Source organism: Caretta caretta, chromosome 2, assembly GCF_965140235.1.
Source record: "Caretta caretta isolate rCarCar2 chromosome 2, rCarCar1.hap1, whole genome shotgun sequence".
In the NCBI taxonomy this organism is placed as follows: Eukaryota; Metazoa; Chordata; order Testudines; family Cheloniidae; genus Caretta; species Caretta caretta.
In genome coordinates this window covers 217,332,458-217,350,573 of record NC_134207.1, presented here as the reverse complement: position 1 = coordinate 217,350,573, position 18,116 = coordinate 217,332,458, and the positions used below count along the sequence as shown (strand labels likewise).

Below are 18,116 nucleotides of genomic sequence, written 5' to 3'. Positions count from 1 at the left end.
AAATACACTCAATAGGATTTAAGCCCAAAGAATGGCCCCTAAGCAGCCAGGATCAGCAAAGCACAGGGCACTCTAGCTATGTCCTCACCCTCCCTGACATGGCCTCTCTGCTGGGAAGGTTAGAACAGAACAGCCCAGCTCTGGCATACAACCAGGGATTCTCCCCCGCCCCCACACACAAACACACCAGGGCAATGAGCAACTGTTCTGTTAGGAAAGATTACCAACCTCTTTGTGTTGCTGGGGACTGAGTATCTGGACCAGAGAGTTTAGTTTAAGATAAAGTGATTGCTTGCTATTATAACCCTGCACATATATGTCAAGCCAACCCAAGCCCAGAGTTTAAAAAGCCAAATACAGTTATTATTTTGAAATAGCATAAGCCGTAGGAAATGGTTGCCAGTAATACTCATAAAAATGCCCATAAAATTTAAAAGGCATATTGTTTAATGAAAAAAGTGCTATGAAATAAGAGCTGTTTCACATTATTAAAATCCAGAGATTAATGACGTCTATATTTTTGCTTGTAATTCAGCTATGCTACTACATTATTCCAACTGGTCCGCACCACAAGATTTTGTTGTTATTGTTCCAAGTTATTTGATATTTTTGCAATATAAAACTCTGCCTCCGCACACCAGTTCATGCTTATAATCCATCAGAAACTTTGACAGACAAAAACAAATACAAATATTTCAGCAAGTCCTATTACAAAGCTACGAAGCTGAATATGAATATCAACTTCAGTGAGGCAAAGTCCTGTGTAAGAGCGCATGTTTATCAACAAAGTTTACATCTGGAAAGTAGAGCTGTCACCCTATCTTTAGCTTGCAAGTCTTGATATAATAACCATTACTGATTCTCTGCACCAAGACTGATTGTTGGCAAGCATACTGTACACTGGTGTTTTATAATAGACCGCTGTACTAGATAATTCCCTCTGATTTAAATTTTTTGCATATTCCAATTTTAATCTTTTCCTCTTTTCACTGTACAGTGATAAATGTTTATTAGGTCCAAATGGGCATTATATAGGTTCCTAGCTGGGCTCACTCAGGGTATGTCTACACTGCAACAAAACATCTGGGGATGGCCCGTGTCAGCTGACTGAGGCTCATGGGGCTCAGGCTGTGTGGTTATAAAATTTAAGTGTAGACATTCAGGCTTGGGTGGGAGGGTTCCAAAGCAGAGGCTCCAGCCTGAGCCCAAATGTCTACACTGCAATTTCATAGCCCTGCAGCCAGAGCCCTGCAAGCTCGAGTCAGCTGATGTGGGCTAGCCGCTGGTGTTTTATTGCAATGCAGATATACCCTACGGGTTTCAGTAGAGTATCATCTGCTGGCTGTGAACTCTTAAAGCCTTTCAATTAACTGAGATTTCAGTTAATTAAAATTGTCCTGATTAAACATTAAGTAGAGTAAGGAAATCATTTTAAGGTATTACAAGTTGAAGGATTTGTTCATGGATTTTAATAACATAGCCTGGGATGTAGTGTGCGCACATGTGTAAAATGTATAGTCACAGAGGTCCTGAAAACCATTTCTAGTAATTGAATGGTTGAATTTTTCATAATATGCATGGAGATAAAGGGTCAGATCTTGAGCCTCTCTGAGAGTGGCACAAAGTGAATGGAAAGTGACCTTCTCCTACTCCCCTGGCCACCTTCTGTTAGTCCCTCTTGCCCTACAAGGGTCCGAGAGGGCATACAGGGGGCGGAAGGGAGTACAACCAGAGCATCAAACTGAGCTGGCAAAATGGCTTGTATGGGGCCTTTGCAGATGCCACAGCAGTCCGGAGGCAGCTTACCCTGGTGGCTGAACTGGCCAGGAAATTTCCTGAGAACGTAGCTTGACAAGGCACAGAGTTGAAAAGCCAGGTATAAAAGTTAAAGGAGTTTTTGAGGTTAGAATTTGGAGTTCATTTGCAATACTCCTCACCTATGTATTTCGTTTAAGAATTAAAATGGCACTCAGTATAATACCATAAACCACTGTCTGTTTCCCACAACAGATGTCCCCTCCCTATCCACATGTTATCTCTTGTATAGCACTAGGCAGGCACACAGACAAAATACAACATGTACACTACCCCTCATTACAGTATCAATCAGGTGACTTTGCTATCCTAAGTGACGTTTTCATGTTGAAATTTTAGAATAGGAATAAGAATGCAGCCCAACTAACGAATATATTCGGTTTCCTTTTAATCTTAAAAATTCATGTGAATAACATAAAATTGACTGGTAGCTTTACTTGCCAGATACATTCTCATCAGTATGTGCATCAGCAATTCCATTTTCTTCATGAAAAATGTAATCTTCACCCTCATTCCTTCCCATTTCTTCAGTGTCATCCTCTCTTTCATCATAAACATCTTCAAAGCTTTCCGGAACCAAAAGATGTGAGGGAACATCACTTTTCAATTTTGTTTCAACTGCATATAAAACGTTAGCAGAGTTAAAATGCTAGTAAAATAAAATACCTCAAGATTCTGAAAGGTCAGATGAACAGGATGGGGGGAAAAGGGTTCTCAATAGTTTTTGTAAAAGAACATAACCATAACAAAACTTGAATTATTCAGTAGTTGCAACATTACATAATCTTGCAGGCACGTTGGGAAGTTATTTGTTTGATTTGAACAAATGTAATTAGATTTCTTAAAAAATAATTAGGATATTTGGTCAATAAATGCACATGGTAACAAAACATTGTGTGTTAATGGGAAGTATCCTAGTTCTATAATATTAAATATCTGCAAAATATTTACAATTCCTTTTTCTAAACATCTGAAGAAGCATTTAATAGATAAATGGGCTGGTGAAAACTGGGTGTAGTTCCAAAGAATTAAACAGAGCTACTTCGATTTTTACCAGCTGTGTATCTGGTCTAGCTGTCTACTGTCACATAAGGGGAATTATAAACCTAATATCTGACTTAGCAACGATACATTTTGATGAAAAGTATACAAGATACCTGTCAGCACTCTAATATGTTATTGTTTGAAATATGCATCAGACCAAAGACTCCTAATGTAAGGTGATTACTGTATTATAGGGAAAGGTTATTTTACCAAGGCATATCTTCCCATCTCCATGTAGACCTTTTGGGCATGGACCACAAAAATAGGAACCAAAAGTATTGAAGCAAAATACTCCAGGGAAGCAAGGCTTAGATGCACATTCATCAATATCTTCTTGGCAATCTCTACCTAAATTGAAATACAGACTTTTAGAGTATCACTTTACTTAACTTTGGCTGTACATTTAAATAAAGTGGAATTTATGTGGGCAGTGAAATAGAAAACAAATTCCACATATAAGTACCAACTGCACAAATTCTGCAGGTCTGCCATTAAACCGTATTTCCATTAAACAGTGAATATTTTCCTTATTGTAGAATATACATAGAGGGAGGGTTTTGTGGGCTACAATTCAGCAAAGCACTTAAGCATGTGCTTAACTTTAACCATGTCTATGGTCCCAATGAAGTCAAACCCACTATTTATGTGCTTAATGGCAACGCTGAATTGGGGAAGAAAGTGTGAGATCATTTGCTCTTAACAGACATTATCAGCCACAATATTAATCACTTGTTATAATACAGTCAGATTTCAGAGTAGCAGCCGTGTTAGTCTCTATCTGCAAAAAAAGAAAAGGAAGACTTGTGGCACCTTAGAGACTAACAAATTTATTTGAGCATAAGCTTCCGTGAGCTGTAGCTCACGAAAGCTTATGCTCAAATAAATTTGTTAGTCTCTAATATAGTCAGAGTGACTCATCATTCTTATAATTAAAAAGCACAAAAATGATTACCTGTGTTGTGTTTGAAATGAATAAAAAATATGAGCACAGATAAACAAGTATATGTTCCGGCATGCTCTGCACGTCCTTTTTAAAGGGAGATAGAATTGGATGGTGATTTCTGAATGGATTCACAGATCTGACTTGGGGGATCCACTGCCAAACTTATAAACCATTCCTCCATGCTGAAGCACAGGGATGCCCATGCTGTGCCCCACAAGCTACAGAGTATACAGACCTCCTGCGTAGAATCCCTGCATCCTGCTCCTTTGCACACTGGAAATGCAGTTGTTCCATTGATTCAGGGACTTCTAGTTAGGCTGCAAGATCTTCCCCTAAATCCTTTGATTTCCTATACCTACTTACGCTCAGCAAGTAACTATACTTGTTTGGGGTCAAATTGTGCCCTCAGTTATACACATGCTGTTTCACTGACTTCAGTGGGCTGGTGCAGGTGTAAATGAGAAAAGAATTTGGCAGAATGCTTTTGTTTCTTTCAAATATCAGAGCAACTGATTCACAGAAGAAAATTTAAACCCAATATATATGATCTTTATTAGGTCAGCCTCTTCAGTCTGCAGTGGCCAGTGAACAACTTATTACAGTCATAATGATTTGGCCTTACAGATTGAGTCAGCTGGGGTGAGATTCACAGCTGAATAGTTTTTGTGACAGAATAGTGTCATATAGCCGAGATTATGCACACAGATGCAAGAAAAATATTAAAGTCGCTGAATATAATATAGTACTTGGTATTATATCACAAGAGTATAATACTTTTCTTCATATTATCACAACAAATTAATTTCAATCTATACAAGTAAAGTAAAAACAAGTAAAAAACAATTAAAAGTTGTTATCTATGAAAAAAGAAAAATAATAATTTACCCTGCAGCCCAGGTGTGCATTCACAGTAGTAGCTGTTTATCCCATCAACACATCTGCCAATACCACAGGGATTAGATTTACAATCATCAAAATTCACTTGACAGAGGTCACCTTCAAAACCAGGCAGACAGACACACAGGTATTTTCCACTTCCAGATGGGAAATGTGTATTTGTCACACATGACCCACCATTTAAACAATCACACGATTTCACATTGACCTACAAGACAAGCCCAATAAAAACATATTACTGGTTATAAACTACCAATTAGTTTTGTCACTGGGTATCTTATAGGTTAGGAATTAGTGTGGATTGTTTGACTGTAATATTTATTACCTCTATTATTACTATAGTCTCAGCATTGCAATCATCTGTCAAAGAAAATGTCAATTTCTGTGAACTCTTTGCCACAGCTTTCCATATAAGGAGTCCAGAAGGGGAAAGGCTTGCACCTTGAGGGCCAGAATCCAACGTAAAAAGGATGGCAGAGCCTTCTGGATCTGATGCCATAAACTGGTACACAAAATTTTCCCCATAAAATGTCTGTAGTGTGCCTTGCAAAGTTGGAAGCACAGGAGGCTCATTGTCTGCAACAAAGTAGACATTTTCTCTTTTAAACAACAGTTAAAACATATTTATAAATATGAAAAGGGAAAATTTTCTTCAAAAGAGTCTATTCTGACTTTGATGAATGCAATTAATTCTTCTTAACTTTAATGGTACTTAAATGGCACAGAAAAAAGGCCCTTTTATCATAACTTTAACAAAGCTTATAACCCAATTATTTATTATATAGAAAAAATATTGCAGAAAGCTTATTTTATCTGAATGTACAAAGAACCCCAAACCCCTTGAACCACCTGGACATATACTTTGATTCTCTATAAATATGAACATAAACCTGCACTTGAATTACATTTTGTAAATGAAAGTATCAGACTCCACAAAGCCCAGAAATGGTTTACATTTTCCTTGAGGAATCTATCTATCTATCATGTCTCTTATGGGACAAGAGCAGTGTCACCTCTTGAGCAACTTGAATGAAAAACTCTGCCACTAAGATCCAGATCCACTAACATCAATGGGAGTTCTGCATGCAGACCGCTTGCTGAATATGGCTTAACTTGAAGATGATGCTCTTTAACTATGAGATTCTGTTAAAGAACATACACATTTAGAACTACATTTTCAGAAATGAACTCTATTTATGTGATTGCAATTTTGAGCCTGCAGATAGTCGTGTGAATGGGCACAAAAACGGATTTCATGTCCACAGTAAATTTCATGTGAAAATAGTCTGTGATCAAATACCACAGTGATGGGACCCTGCATTTAAAAGATAGTTATTCATCCAACAGCCTGTCTGAAGAAATATATCAGGTAGTTAGAATTCCATTTGCTATCATTTATGTTTACAAAGTTAAAGGCACAAATGTTTGTGGACATTTTTTGTATTGTTGTAAGGCACAATAATATTGGACTATTTGAGGCCCAGCAGAAAACTGGGGCCTTATCTAAATTATTCTTTCCACAATCACATTAGATAAATTACATAGAACTCCTCAGAATAGTTATTTTGTTAAATGTGAAAGAAAATTTAGTTAGAAATTCTATCCTGCACATGCCTATTCTGCAAAACAATAATAATACCCAGTTCTTATATAGTGCTGTTCTTTAGTAGATCTCAAAACAGAATATTCTATTGTCAGAATGCAAGATGCAAAATTAGAGTATATAGTAAGTCAAGCAGGTATGCAGTCCTGACTGAGATCCATAGCCTAGCTGGGCCCTCAGAACACAAAGAACTAAGTGAATCCCATGGAGCAAGGCCACGCATAGCAGCAGCTGTAGAGATCCCATCCCATGAGTCACTGACTCTACCTCCTACTCATATATTGCAGTGGGGAGTAGGGAGGCATGGATCAGCGTTCATGTCGCACTCCCTGTCAGTACCTGGCCCGGGCTGGGGAAGCTAATGAACCAACTAGCGGACCAAATTTGGTGATGAATCCTGGTCATGTGCCAGCTGAGGCATGTTGTGCACACACTAAGAAGTGGGAGAGTGACATCAGGAATCTAGTGCCAACCTTGACTTTCCAGTGGGAGAGGCAGGTTCTCAATGGCTGAGTGGCAGCAAAGGAGTCAGTGAAAGTGAGGAGTCTGAACTAGATCACTGCACATAAACGGAGACACCTGTTGTCAGGAATGGGTCCGTTGGTACCAAGGAATTTCTCACTGAGACTATCAGAAGACAGAGAGGGCTTAGCTCCAACTCCCCACCTATTCACCAGCTAATTTCTGGTATACTGTCACTGGGCTCCTCATTTAATCTGGTTCCTCTTCTCCTCCCCCTCCCTCACAAGCAGCTCTAAGGGGATTACTAAAGCCCCAGGGCTGCAGTAGCTGTCATGCTCCATGCACATGATGGGGTGGGAGGGAGAGAGAGAGAGAGAGAGAGAGAAAGGAGATACGGTCTACAGCAGTTCAGTGAGTGGATAAGGGCACCGCATCTTCATGAGCTCCTAGCCCTCTTCAGCAGCACTGTGGGACTCAGTTTGTATAAATGTATATTAAGACCCTATGAAGTTAGTTTTCTCCTACTTATTTTTTCTTTTAATTGTATCTGAAAACAACCAGTGACTATTCTTTCAACGTGTAATCATTAAGTCGATTTCTATATTGTTAGTGTACATGGTACAGTAGGTGAAGTGTGTCAAACCTTTAACAGGTTGCTGTCCCCAAGATCATACTATGCAGAACAAAATGCACAGAGAATGGTGAGAATATATTATTGAATAATGGACTGATTTTCATTAAGTCCTGTGTGTGAAAATAGGCACTCGCCTCCACTTACTGCAAATGTATCAGGTCACCAGAGTTGTGCACGGGTACCAATCTGGTCATGTGCTCACATGTGCAAGTTTGTGCACTAAGAGCCTGATTCAAAGCCCACTGAAGTCAATAGAATCTTTCCCCTGACTTCAATGGGCTTTGAATCAGGGTCGTAGTCAGCGCCCATTTCACATGCACCGTTTAACAGAAGTCATAATCAATATTTTGCTTGTATCAACACAATTTTGAAACACCACCACTTCATTAGGTATCAGCCTAATTCCTGTGAGAGGCTCCAGGACAAATTTGAACTTACTTTCAGTAACTGACCAAGTTAACTTTGAGATGTCAGGTCTGCAGAGTAAGCATGGGCTGGTAGGATTTGTATCTCCTTCCCCATAACAGAGGCCATCTATGTTGCATGTTTTCTCCTTAACAGAAATATCAATGTAATTGATTAAATGTTTACGATTTTCTCTTGGTTCTCAAACAATAAATCTTTATGTACTGTAAAATGTCAGAGAAAGAAAATCTACTCTAACTTAACAATTTAATTGAATAAAGTATTCATTTTTGTTTGGGAATGAATTTGAGGGCAACATTTTCAAAGCTGCCTCATCCCAATATCTAAATCTGCGCTTGTAAATTTTGTGCATGAAAAATCCCCACTGTTACAACCTGGACATCTGATTTATAATATTGTATACACTTCTTGCACTTTCCCCTGATAACTTCCTGATTCTTTGAAGATATCTCAAAATGCATCATTCTATGACAACACTGACATTGTCCATTGCATGCACAGCCTTAAGACTTCTAGGATCAAATTTATCCCTGGTGTAATGTCAGTGAAATGAACAGTTGCACCAGGGATAAATTTGGTCCCTGGTCTTTGTGATGTCACAAGCTAATGTACTATTTTGCTGAAGTGGGAAATACTAAGGTGATGTCACAGAAGGAAAAACTGAATTTTAATAAATTCACTTTATTGATTATCTGAATGCCCCCATCCAAGCCCCATAGCCTGGATGGTGGAGGCCTGCAGCAGATAAACCTGTGCTTCATTCAATTTCACTCTTTTCTGCAGTTGACCATGAATGCCAGGAACACCTTTAGAGCTAGAATATTGTATTTATCTACTTGTCTTAGAAGGGCCTGGTGGTGCATAGCGACATCCTCTCAGAGCAAGCTCAGGGGCACAGATGGACAGTAGTCCTCACTGGCTTGGTGCAAAGCAGGATTGCTCAGCTTGCTCCCCTCATTGCAAGACTTCTCCGGTGGCTGCTGGTCTGGAGTGAGGGAGGTGCATGGCCTTACTTCCTCCACTCTTGTGGGTGCACCAACAGAGCAGTTTCTGTGCTCAGTTGTGAAAGGCCCATGTGTAGGCTGCACAAGTAGAAAGAAGCTCTTTGTCCCTCCCTTTCCTGCCTGCCTATGGATGGCGCTATCATCATCTGGCTCCTCACCTATGTGCATAATTCCATGGGCATCAGTGGGAGCTCCATGCATGGGTCTACAGCAGTTTATGTATCTAATTGGTTTCATGAGTACTATCTGAAGGGACACGATGGATGAAGCTATTTTAGGGCCAATTTGCTCACAAGAACAGACTTACTTTAACTTCAATCGTGCTTTTGTAGGACAGATTCTGATACCCGTTTTTATTCATAGTATGTGGTCCCTTACTTCACAAATAGTTGAATTAACTATTTGTGGAATAAAGTATGATTCATTATTCACCATGAATAAGGAAAGGAGTACTTGTGGCACCTTAGAGACTAACCAATTTATTTGAGCATAAGCTTTTGTGAGCTACAGCTCACTTCATCGGATGCGCAAATGAATAAGGGTATCTGAATCTGACTCTGTCTGAGTGAGGCAAGCAGTATTTAACAAATAATAGTCTATGGTGTGAACACATGTATTACACATCTTCCAAGAACTCAGTTGGCCTTTATATTTGTTTCCTAGCTCAAACTAAGATGCAAATATTCAAAATAAGCATAAATAATAATGAAGCACATACCTTTAATGTACATAACCCAGTTGCCTGTGGTTCACATGTTTGACAAGCTCCATCAAATAATGTTATTGTTTTAGGATTGCTATAAATGAATCCATCATTAGAAATCTGTAAGATTTTACAATAATAATGCAATAAATTATACCAATATATCCAGCAAAGATTCTAGTACTATTTCACAAATGGCAACATATAAATACCAATTTGTATTTTAATAATAATAATTGTATCTCAAAATTGCTATTTGAAAGGACTGTGGGTACCTTGATTTGCCACCTTGCAATAGGTTTGTCATCAACCTGATCCATGACATCAGATTGCTGACCATCAGTCGGCAGTTGGCAATCGACCGTTCTTGTGTTTTGGAAGGCAGATGGCATAAACACAGGTTCTCCCAGGATCCATTTACTGTCACTGTACTAAATTAAAGGATAGAATGCCTGTTTTTTCATATCAATGCATTCTGAAAACATGTTTATAACAGAGAACATGTACAGAACATTATTAAAATACATCTGTCTTTTCTAGGGTTAGTCACACTTTGGAAAGGTGAAGTGCTATGGAAGTGCTAAGTATGATTATTTATTGATGAATTTAGGTCTTAGCTTAGGTCTTCTGTGTCTAATTAAAAGTGCTAATTTGGAACTGAAGGCCCAGATTCATCCCTGCAGTGAGGCCATTTGGTACCACATGTCCAGAAGATAATGGATCTAAAGCTGGAGCAGCTGGCCAGGATCATGCAAGCTTGTGGCGCCGAGCTTCTTTAGTAGTGTAGAGGTGGGAAAGCAGTGCCTAAACCGCCCCTCCTCCCAGTTCCCAGTATGTGGGCAAGGCTGGGGTGAAGGGAATGGGATTGGGTCTTCCCTGAGTCCTAGTTATTATATCAACCCCTCTGGGTTATTGGCTGCCAGCCATTAAGCTCTTCTAAACTTCACCACGGGGCCAACCCACTTTATAGTTGTCCTTGGCTCGAGGAGCCACAAATGCTGTTTAAAGCTACCTTTGTACATCCCTATGCTGAGTAACAGTGTGCGGTCCTTGGCCATAGTCAAGGATCTGGCCTTAGAGTCCAATATAATGGAACAGAGATGATAATGCTATAGGGCCTTGTCTTGAAGTCCTTAGTCAGACAAAACAGTTCTTGACATCAGTGGGAGGGTTTTGTGAGTGAGTAATACAGAATTGTACTCATAACTGTGATGCTCGCAGATCAAGTGCCAGCTCATGCCATGGTCCCCATGTCTCCACTGAATGACAAATACACAGCTGGAACCTGTCTGGCTCACCTGTGTGTTGGTATTGCTAAAAGAGGTATTAGAATTATAAGAAGGTTTAGACTTTATAGAATGCTTGTAAGCTGCTGCATGCATTAATTTCACTTATAATATCTGTATCGCATATTATAAGATATTATTTGAGTATTTGCATTGTAAGACTCTGTAACTGTGTAAATCACCAGACAGGAGAGTGAGACATTAACTAGTGTAAAATGCTGATTTCCAACAGAAAGTGTTACATTCTGGCCGACAAGGAAGGCCCATCAACATCAGATGGACTAGAGTGGAACATTAAAGAGGAAAGAAGACTTTGTTGTTTACTCTCTCCACCTCCATAAAGATGAGGCTTGCAAGTGGATTCCTTCCATCAGCTGAGTTTTCCCCTCAGAGCAGCAGGAGGAAGGGAATAAAAACCCCTAACAAAAGGAACTGTATCTTTACGTTGCTTGGACTCTGGGAGGCAAGGATTACTAGGCATATGCAAAAGATCCCCAGTGCTTTAGGGTTAGCCCTAAAGGACATATAGACCTTGCTTATTCTAGAAGCTACCATTACTTTGGAAACTTAAGATTGTAACTCATTTGTATATGTATGTTTACCTACTTTAAACTTGAAAATAACTCTCGCAGTTCCTTTTCCCATATAATAAATCTTTAGATAGTTTATTACAGGACTGGCTACAAGCACCGTCTTACCTGAGGTAACTGATTGGTCCTTTGGGACTCGGAGTAACCTGAATATTGCTGTGATCCGTGGTATAAGAGACCATCTGTCACAAAGTTAAGCTTACCGAGGTGGCAAGACAGAGGATTACCCAAGGGGACTGTCTGTGACTCCATGTTAAGGTTATTATAGTGCCTGAGGAGTTTGCACTTCATAATTTGTTGGTGAAATCTAAGTGTACATCTCACAACAAATTTGGGTTTTGTGCCAGGCTTTCTAACTGTCTCCCCTGAGACTGGTACTCACACTCTTGAGTCACTATAGGACAGCTTGACAATAACTAGATGCATTAGTTGTATGATCAGATGAACCCATCACATAGTTTAATACAAAATAGTTAGACACACTGAAAGAGATGGTTCACAATGTATCCGAATTAATTTGTTTTTACAAAAATATTAAATATTTGTTGGTCTGACACACACAAAAATAACCTCACACAAAATCTCTTTTGCTGTAAAGATGGAAATCTCATCATGGGTCAAATTTAACTTGACTTTTTAAACAGTTAACCTTTTTCCAATATAATTGGACTGTTATTTTGCTAATTGTTTTTTTCCCCATATATGAATTATTTTGGTTCTGATATAAAGATATTCTGTCTTTCTTTCTTGACTTCCTTTTTTAAAAGGAATGTGGCAAGAATGATTAATCTATAATTACACTGAAGGAAAAAAAGCTAATAGAAATAGTAATAAAAGTACAATTTTGACAGCATTTACCCTGATAACCTTTGAAATCTGAAGCAGACATTTTCCACAGGAGTCTTTTTGTTACCAATCCTGGGAATTCAGAGGTATGAATTTGCTACAGAAACATGTTAATTTTTTTTTAAATTACAAAGCAAGATGTCAGGGGTATTGAGACAAAGTATGTTCCCAGGTCTACGTGCATGTACAATTTCATGCAAATTAGACTGAATCTTACTCTGTATTTTGCTTCTGTGGGCTAAACTGTCTCGCCCCCTACCAAACCTGAGTAAATTTCCCCAATGTATCTGTGTAATCATAGACTCACTTGTCATGGCCCCCAAAATCTCCTGCTATGGCACAGATTGCTGCCCTACAGAGCAGTGCCTAGCTGCTCCTGGGAGTGTGGAATACTCCTATGCAAGCTCCCCAGAGTCATCTTTATTTCCACCATGCACCAAACACACTTCCTTCCTTCTCTCTATCAGGATTGACCCTCTTGGGGAATAAGGATGGATTTGGCCTTTAACCAGAAGTGAGAAAGTGAAGAACAAGAATTTTTTCCAGGTTTAGCTAAATATTTCTTCATTAATGAGATGCCTGCTAAAATGATTCCTCTAGGTGACGTAGGAGCAAGTAGGTCTGTCCCAAAGCACAGAGGGGCTGGTTCCAATGGACCAATTTTTACACTGTTGCAACTCTGACAACAGGGTAACTCCTAATTTATACCACTGTAATTATACAGGGCAGATAGCCCCGAAAGTAAAAAAAATTCCAATACTTGGTATTCTCAGGACAATACCTCAGATTCCCCATCAAGCCTGATCCTGTACAAATATTAGCAGTGGGGCTCATTTTCTAACTTAGCTCAAGTCAGTGCTAGAAGTGTCAATAAAAGTGATTTATGATAAAGATTTTGTAGCTGGGAACCAAATGTGCTTCCACAGAGAGTGTTATAACGGAAAACCTTGCCATGAGGTGAGAGTGAGACATATCAAACTGTGATAAGCGAACTCTCAATAATTGCCTCACTGGGGGCTTGATCTGAAGGGCTTTTAACCTAATGGAGTGTAAATTTGCTGCTGACTTTCTCATTTTGAACCAACATGTAGATAAGTGGATCCATGTTGTGCTCAAGAAATAGCTATTGCCTGCATTCTATAATCTGTCAAAATAATCATAGCATCTGTAGGAACTAGTTGAGTAAAAGTTTCTTGTCTCAAAAAGGAAAGTTTCCCACTGAATACACTCCAAACAAAATCCCACATAAGTGAAAAGCAATTTTACTTTGGAGCTTTCTCAGTCTCTAGTCCAAGATCAAGAGGCCAACTCTTTATTGCAACATGACGACTTCAGGCTTTCCAATATTTATGAGTTAATCAGGTGTCCTGGGCAATTCGAGCATTCTGTCTACCTAAATTCCTCTTGTAATTTCATTAACATGTGTTACAGTATGTTGGATCATATTAAGGAAGTTCTGTATTAAAATCACAAATGAGTTTGATTCCCCATAGTTTAAATTCCAGGGTATTACTAATTAAGAGGTCTCTTGGTTTTTGGTACTGTTTCTCTCCCTCTATGTGTGAAACTTGCAAGCTGCTAATTGAGTTAGTACATTCTAAGACAGAGTCTGTTCTCAAAGCAATTCACACAGAGAGAGACTCAAAGCAATACTCTGTAACAACAGAAACAGCACCCAGAGACTCCCCGCCCTTTTGTTGTATTAACAATTGTGATTAAAATAGAGACAGAGGATGTATGTGGATGGATGCTTGGTGTGGATAATAACTGAATGATCAGGGAGGTGCCAGCCTAAGAATCCAGTGTCCATTGGCTGAAGAAGGCGTCAAGTGGAAATCACCAGAGGACCCCTGGAGGGCAGACTAGAATCCACCCAACAGCCTCAAGAATGGGAGAACCAAAAAACAAGATAACATCTAGCAGCATGGAGCCATCAGGAATGTGCTATCTGCTGACTGATTCAGCAACAGCATGATGAAGCAATTCCCATAGACTGGCATAGGAAGAAATTCCTATAAAAATGGACTCTAGAAAGTAAGAACTTTGGGGGTCTGAGTCTGCAAACCAACTTCCAGGAGCATCAGATGAGCATCTGACAAGGCCCTGCTCCCTCCTCATGTCCAGGCCACCTGGCCAGTGGCTTGACATGAGCAACTCTAAGGCTGGTAACTATGATAACAACCTTGCAGAACCTGTGTGTGTGTGTGTGTGTGAATGAATGTGTGAATAAATATGAGATTGAATGGAATGTTATAGCTATAACTAACTGCTTACTATGATTCTTTCTGTAGTCACAATAAATGTGGTATTTTGCCTTTTCCCCTTTAATAAGATCCCGCTGGTTTTTATTTTATTGGTATAACAAACATTCTTAATTTCCTGTCCTAAACTATTATTAAACAGCTGCTGTATTTTACCCAAGAGTGTGGCAAAAATTGCACCTCCATTTTTATAATAGAAACATTTTATTTCAAAATGCCGTTTCAAGCATCAGGCTCCAACCTGGAGAAATTAGAGGTGTCCTTCAGCCAGCTGCCTTGCCCTCCAAATAACGGGACTCTATCCTTCTCTGTAAGGACTTTTCTTTTCAACCACCTGCTCACTACTGAAACTCCCCAACATAGGGCTACCCTTGTACAGATATATTTCTCAGCATGCTTTTCTGATAATTGGCTGCTGTTTCCTCATATATCTCTCTCTCTCAACTGTAAAAATTCCTATTATGTTTTCTATTTCTCTTGCCATTGAGGAGATGGCAGTCTTACAAGGAGTTGAGTGCCTACTGTAAAGTGCTGAGTATATTTGCTCTCAGCTTCCATTGCATGATTGGACCCTGTGTGCATTAATATAAATGCCCTCTATTCTGCCCAGGCAATTAGAAATTAATCCCAGTGCTCTGAAAAGTTCAAATATATTATTACTGTGTAAATGACAAACCTGTAGTTTGATAATTTCACATTTCAGACTGGGTGACTCCCTGAAACCTTGGCCAAAAGCTCTCACAGATGTACAGTCATACTGTCGAACATCACACAATCCATCATTCTCCAGCTCTGTAATTTCTGGAACCTGACCTTTGAAGTAAAGATCAGTAAGTGAAAGTCAACAAATTAACTGATTAACACACATTTAAGCTATGTAAAGCATAACACATCTCTCTGTCTATAATATACATATCTTAGAAGAAAGAGTAAACAATATTGCCCTGCCTGGTCTGTCTTCAGCATTTCATTTTGTCTGGTTAAAATGTTTAAATGAGAATTCAGATACAATTTTAGAATGACAGAAATCTGTCATACAGCAGATATGGGAAAGAGATATACAAATATGGTACAACATCTTGTAGATCTAAATTAGAGATCCAACCAAAGAAAGAAATTAACTGGAACGTTTTATATTTCCTATTCAGCTCTACTTTTGATAGGGGAGGAAATGTTCATGCTGCCAAGAAGTGGCTGGGCATGTGTCAGGTCTGCTTCTCATTTATAGTAACATACCTTTACACTCCTCTGGCAGTATAAAGTGTAACTGAGAATCAGGCCCTAACATCAGAAATGGTAGAAATGGAAATGGATGGGGGAAAGGAGTCCACAGCCCAAACCTAACTGTTTTCTTTTTGATGTAGATACTCTCCTAAAATAGTTTGCTGTCAGGGAAGCAGCTCCTCCAAAATAAAAAAGTATTCTACTGCCACTTAATGATCAGGGCTCTTAAAGAAGTTAAAAATAGGGAATGGATATGTGTGACAGCTCTCCTTGACAGAAGACAGTGTGTGAAATATGCTACTCTCCTCAGCTAGTAGTCTAGATTGTATATTCAGTGAGAGTTGTCAATATTTTAATTCTGACATGCCAGAAACTGAGTCTGTGGCTTGCCCTTGGGAAACCAGGAGGCAGAACAGATAACACATATAGCTGTTATTGAAATGAAGTTGTGGGATAATGAGTAGGCTCACTGTAGGGAATGATTGTCAGTGTGCAAAAGCAGGGGAGAAAAGCAATAAAATGAGCTGGTCTGGCACAAAACCCAAGAACATTGTATAAGTAAAGCTTCCTGTATTGTTCTACTTACCAGACAACACACTGCAGTCATATGAGCTAAAGCCTTGAAAACAGGCACAGCCCCATTCTACACACTGTCCATTACCACTGCAGAGATTGGGGCATTTTAATGCTAAGAGAAGGTCTTCAATTGACCCCTGAAATCCTTGTGTGTTGTAATTTATTTCTTCCAAAACCCTCTTTTCACATTCATTCTCTAAAAGGGCCATGCCTGCTTCTGACCAGCTGAGATCATCCTTCAGCAATAGATCTTTAAAACACATATCTACTGTATCCTCTATCCGCCTGCCAAGAAGAGCAGTGCAAGATCTGCCTATGCTAGAGTTAGCTATTGTCTGCTTGCATAATGCCAAGGCGTTGGACTCAGTGAGGCCAGAAGGTGTGGGCCAAGAAGGGAAAAATTCTTGGTGTGTGTCAGGGGTATGGTCCTCTGGAAAAAAATAGCTAAACCCTTCCAGGTCCGTTTGGCTGAGACTTTGGAATGGAAATACAGAAAAATATTCATAATAATGCTGGCGCTTCCATCTATTTCTGACAGGCTGTCTTTTGTGGAGATGGCTGTCATACTTCTGTTTATTTCTTCTACTCAAGCTCAATAAGCCTTGTTTTTCTGTTCCAGTGTCTTCCCTTGAATTTGTAGCTGTATGTGGTAGGGTTTGTGTGTGATGTTTGGTTTGATTAACAGATTGGTCTTCTCCGGACAGAAGAGCAGAAGAATCCTTTTCACGTGAAGATGAACGTCTGCTTAAGCGCCTGATAAGCTCAACAGAGCTAAAATACTCAGCAGTGACATCCAGTCCTGGTATCAAAGAAAGAAACTTAACATTTTCACTTTCTTTGCAAGATGAAGCAAATTCTCTTTGAGAAACAGAATCCAATTTATTCACCGATTCATATAATCCAGGATCATCAACTGTGCAACTACAGAAGGGTGTTTTCTTGGATGAACTTAAAGAACTTGGTGTTTTGTCAAACAAACTGTCTCCTGGTGAAATTCTATAAAAGAAGGGGAAAAGAAACATGAATATACTGCAAATTGTTATGTCGCTGAATTGTTTTATTTTAGAAGTCCACAGTGTTGTTTACACCACTGGACCCTAGATTATAGTAGATACTGAATATCACCATATAGCCTTTCAAAATTTTGAGTGACCTAATTAAATTACAAAACCATGAGAATAAATTTTGATAATATGATTAAAATGCATGAATAAATGCGTTGGTTTGTGTGGTACACCTGGTTATATTGTTTAATAGCCTTTTAAGGGCTTGGCTACACTTGCGAGTTAGAGCACATTAAAGGAACCCCAGGCGCTAGCTCACTACCTGTTCACACTGGCAAAACAGGTAGAGCACTCTGACTCCGCAGCTAGAGCGCTCCTGGTACTCCCCCTCGGCAAGTGGAATAACTTTTGGTGCGCCCCTGCTGGAGCGCCGCGGCACCAGTGTGGAGGCCCTGGTCTGTTAGTGCGCTTTGATCAGCCTCCAGAAGTGTCCCACAATGCCTGTTCTAACCACTCTGGTATCACTTTGAACTCTACTGCCCTGCCCTCAGGTGACCAACTGTCAGACCCACCCTTTAAATTCTCTGGGAATTTTGAAAATCCCCTTCCTGTTTGCTCAGCCAGGCGTGGAATGCTCTCAGCAAATCTTTCCAGGTGACCATACCTCCACGCGCCAGGCAATCCCCGGTATGGAGCAATGGCGAGGTGCAGGACCTCATCAGTGTTTGGGGGAGGAAGCTGTCCAGTCCCAGCTGCGCTCCAGCCGTAGGAATTACGATACCTTCGGGCAGATATCAA

The 18,116-nt window shown here is 39.6% G+C and overlaps 1 protein-coding gene across 2 annotated transcripts in view; it reads right to left on the bottom strand.

The window, feature by feature from the left end:
* Positions 1-18,116, bottom strand: part of VWDE (von Willebrand factor D and EGF domains) — a 73,023-nt gene that overhangs the window by 14,632 nt on the left and 40,275 nt on the right. For both annotated transcript variants that reach the window (XM_048837198.2, XM_075125836.1), the window contains exons 12-20: positions 16,325-17,310; positions 15,191-15,327; positions 9,807-9,962; positions 9,547-9,651; positions 7,837-7,951; positions 5,025-5,275; positions 4,688-4,907; positions 3,070-3,207; positions 2,257-2,433 (exon numbers count right to left, since the gene is read on the bottom strand). In XM_048837198.2, the coding sequence (XP_048693155.2) occupies positions 2,257-2,433; positions 3,070-3,207; positions 4,688-4,907; positions 5,025-5,275; positions 7,837-7,951; positions 9,547-9,651; positions 9,807-9,962; positions 15,191-15,327; positions 16,325-17,310 (2,285 nt within the window). The remainder of the gene's footprint in view (positions 1-2,256; positions 2,434-3,069; positions 3,208-4,687; positions 4,908-5,024; positions 5,276-7,836; positions 7,952-9,546; positions 9,652-9,806; positions 9,963-15,190; positions 15,328-16,324; positions 17,311-18,116) is intronic.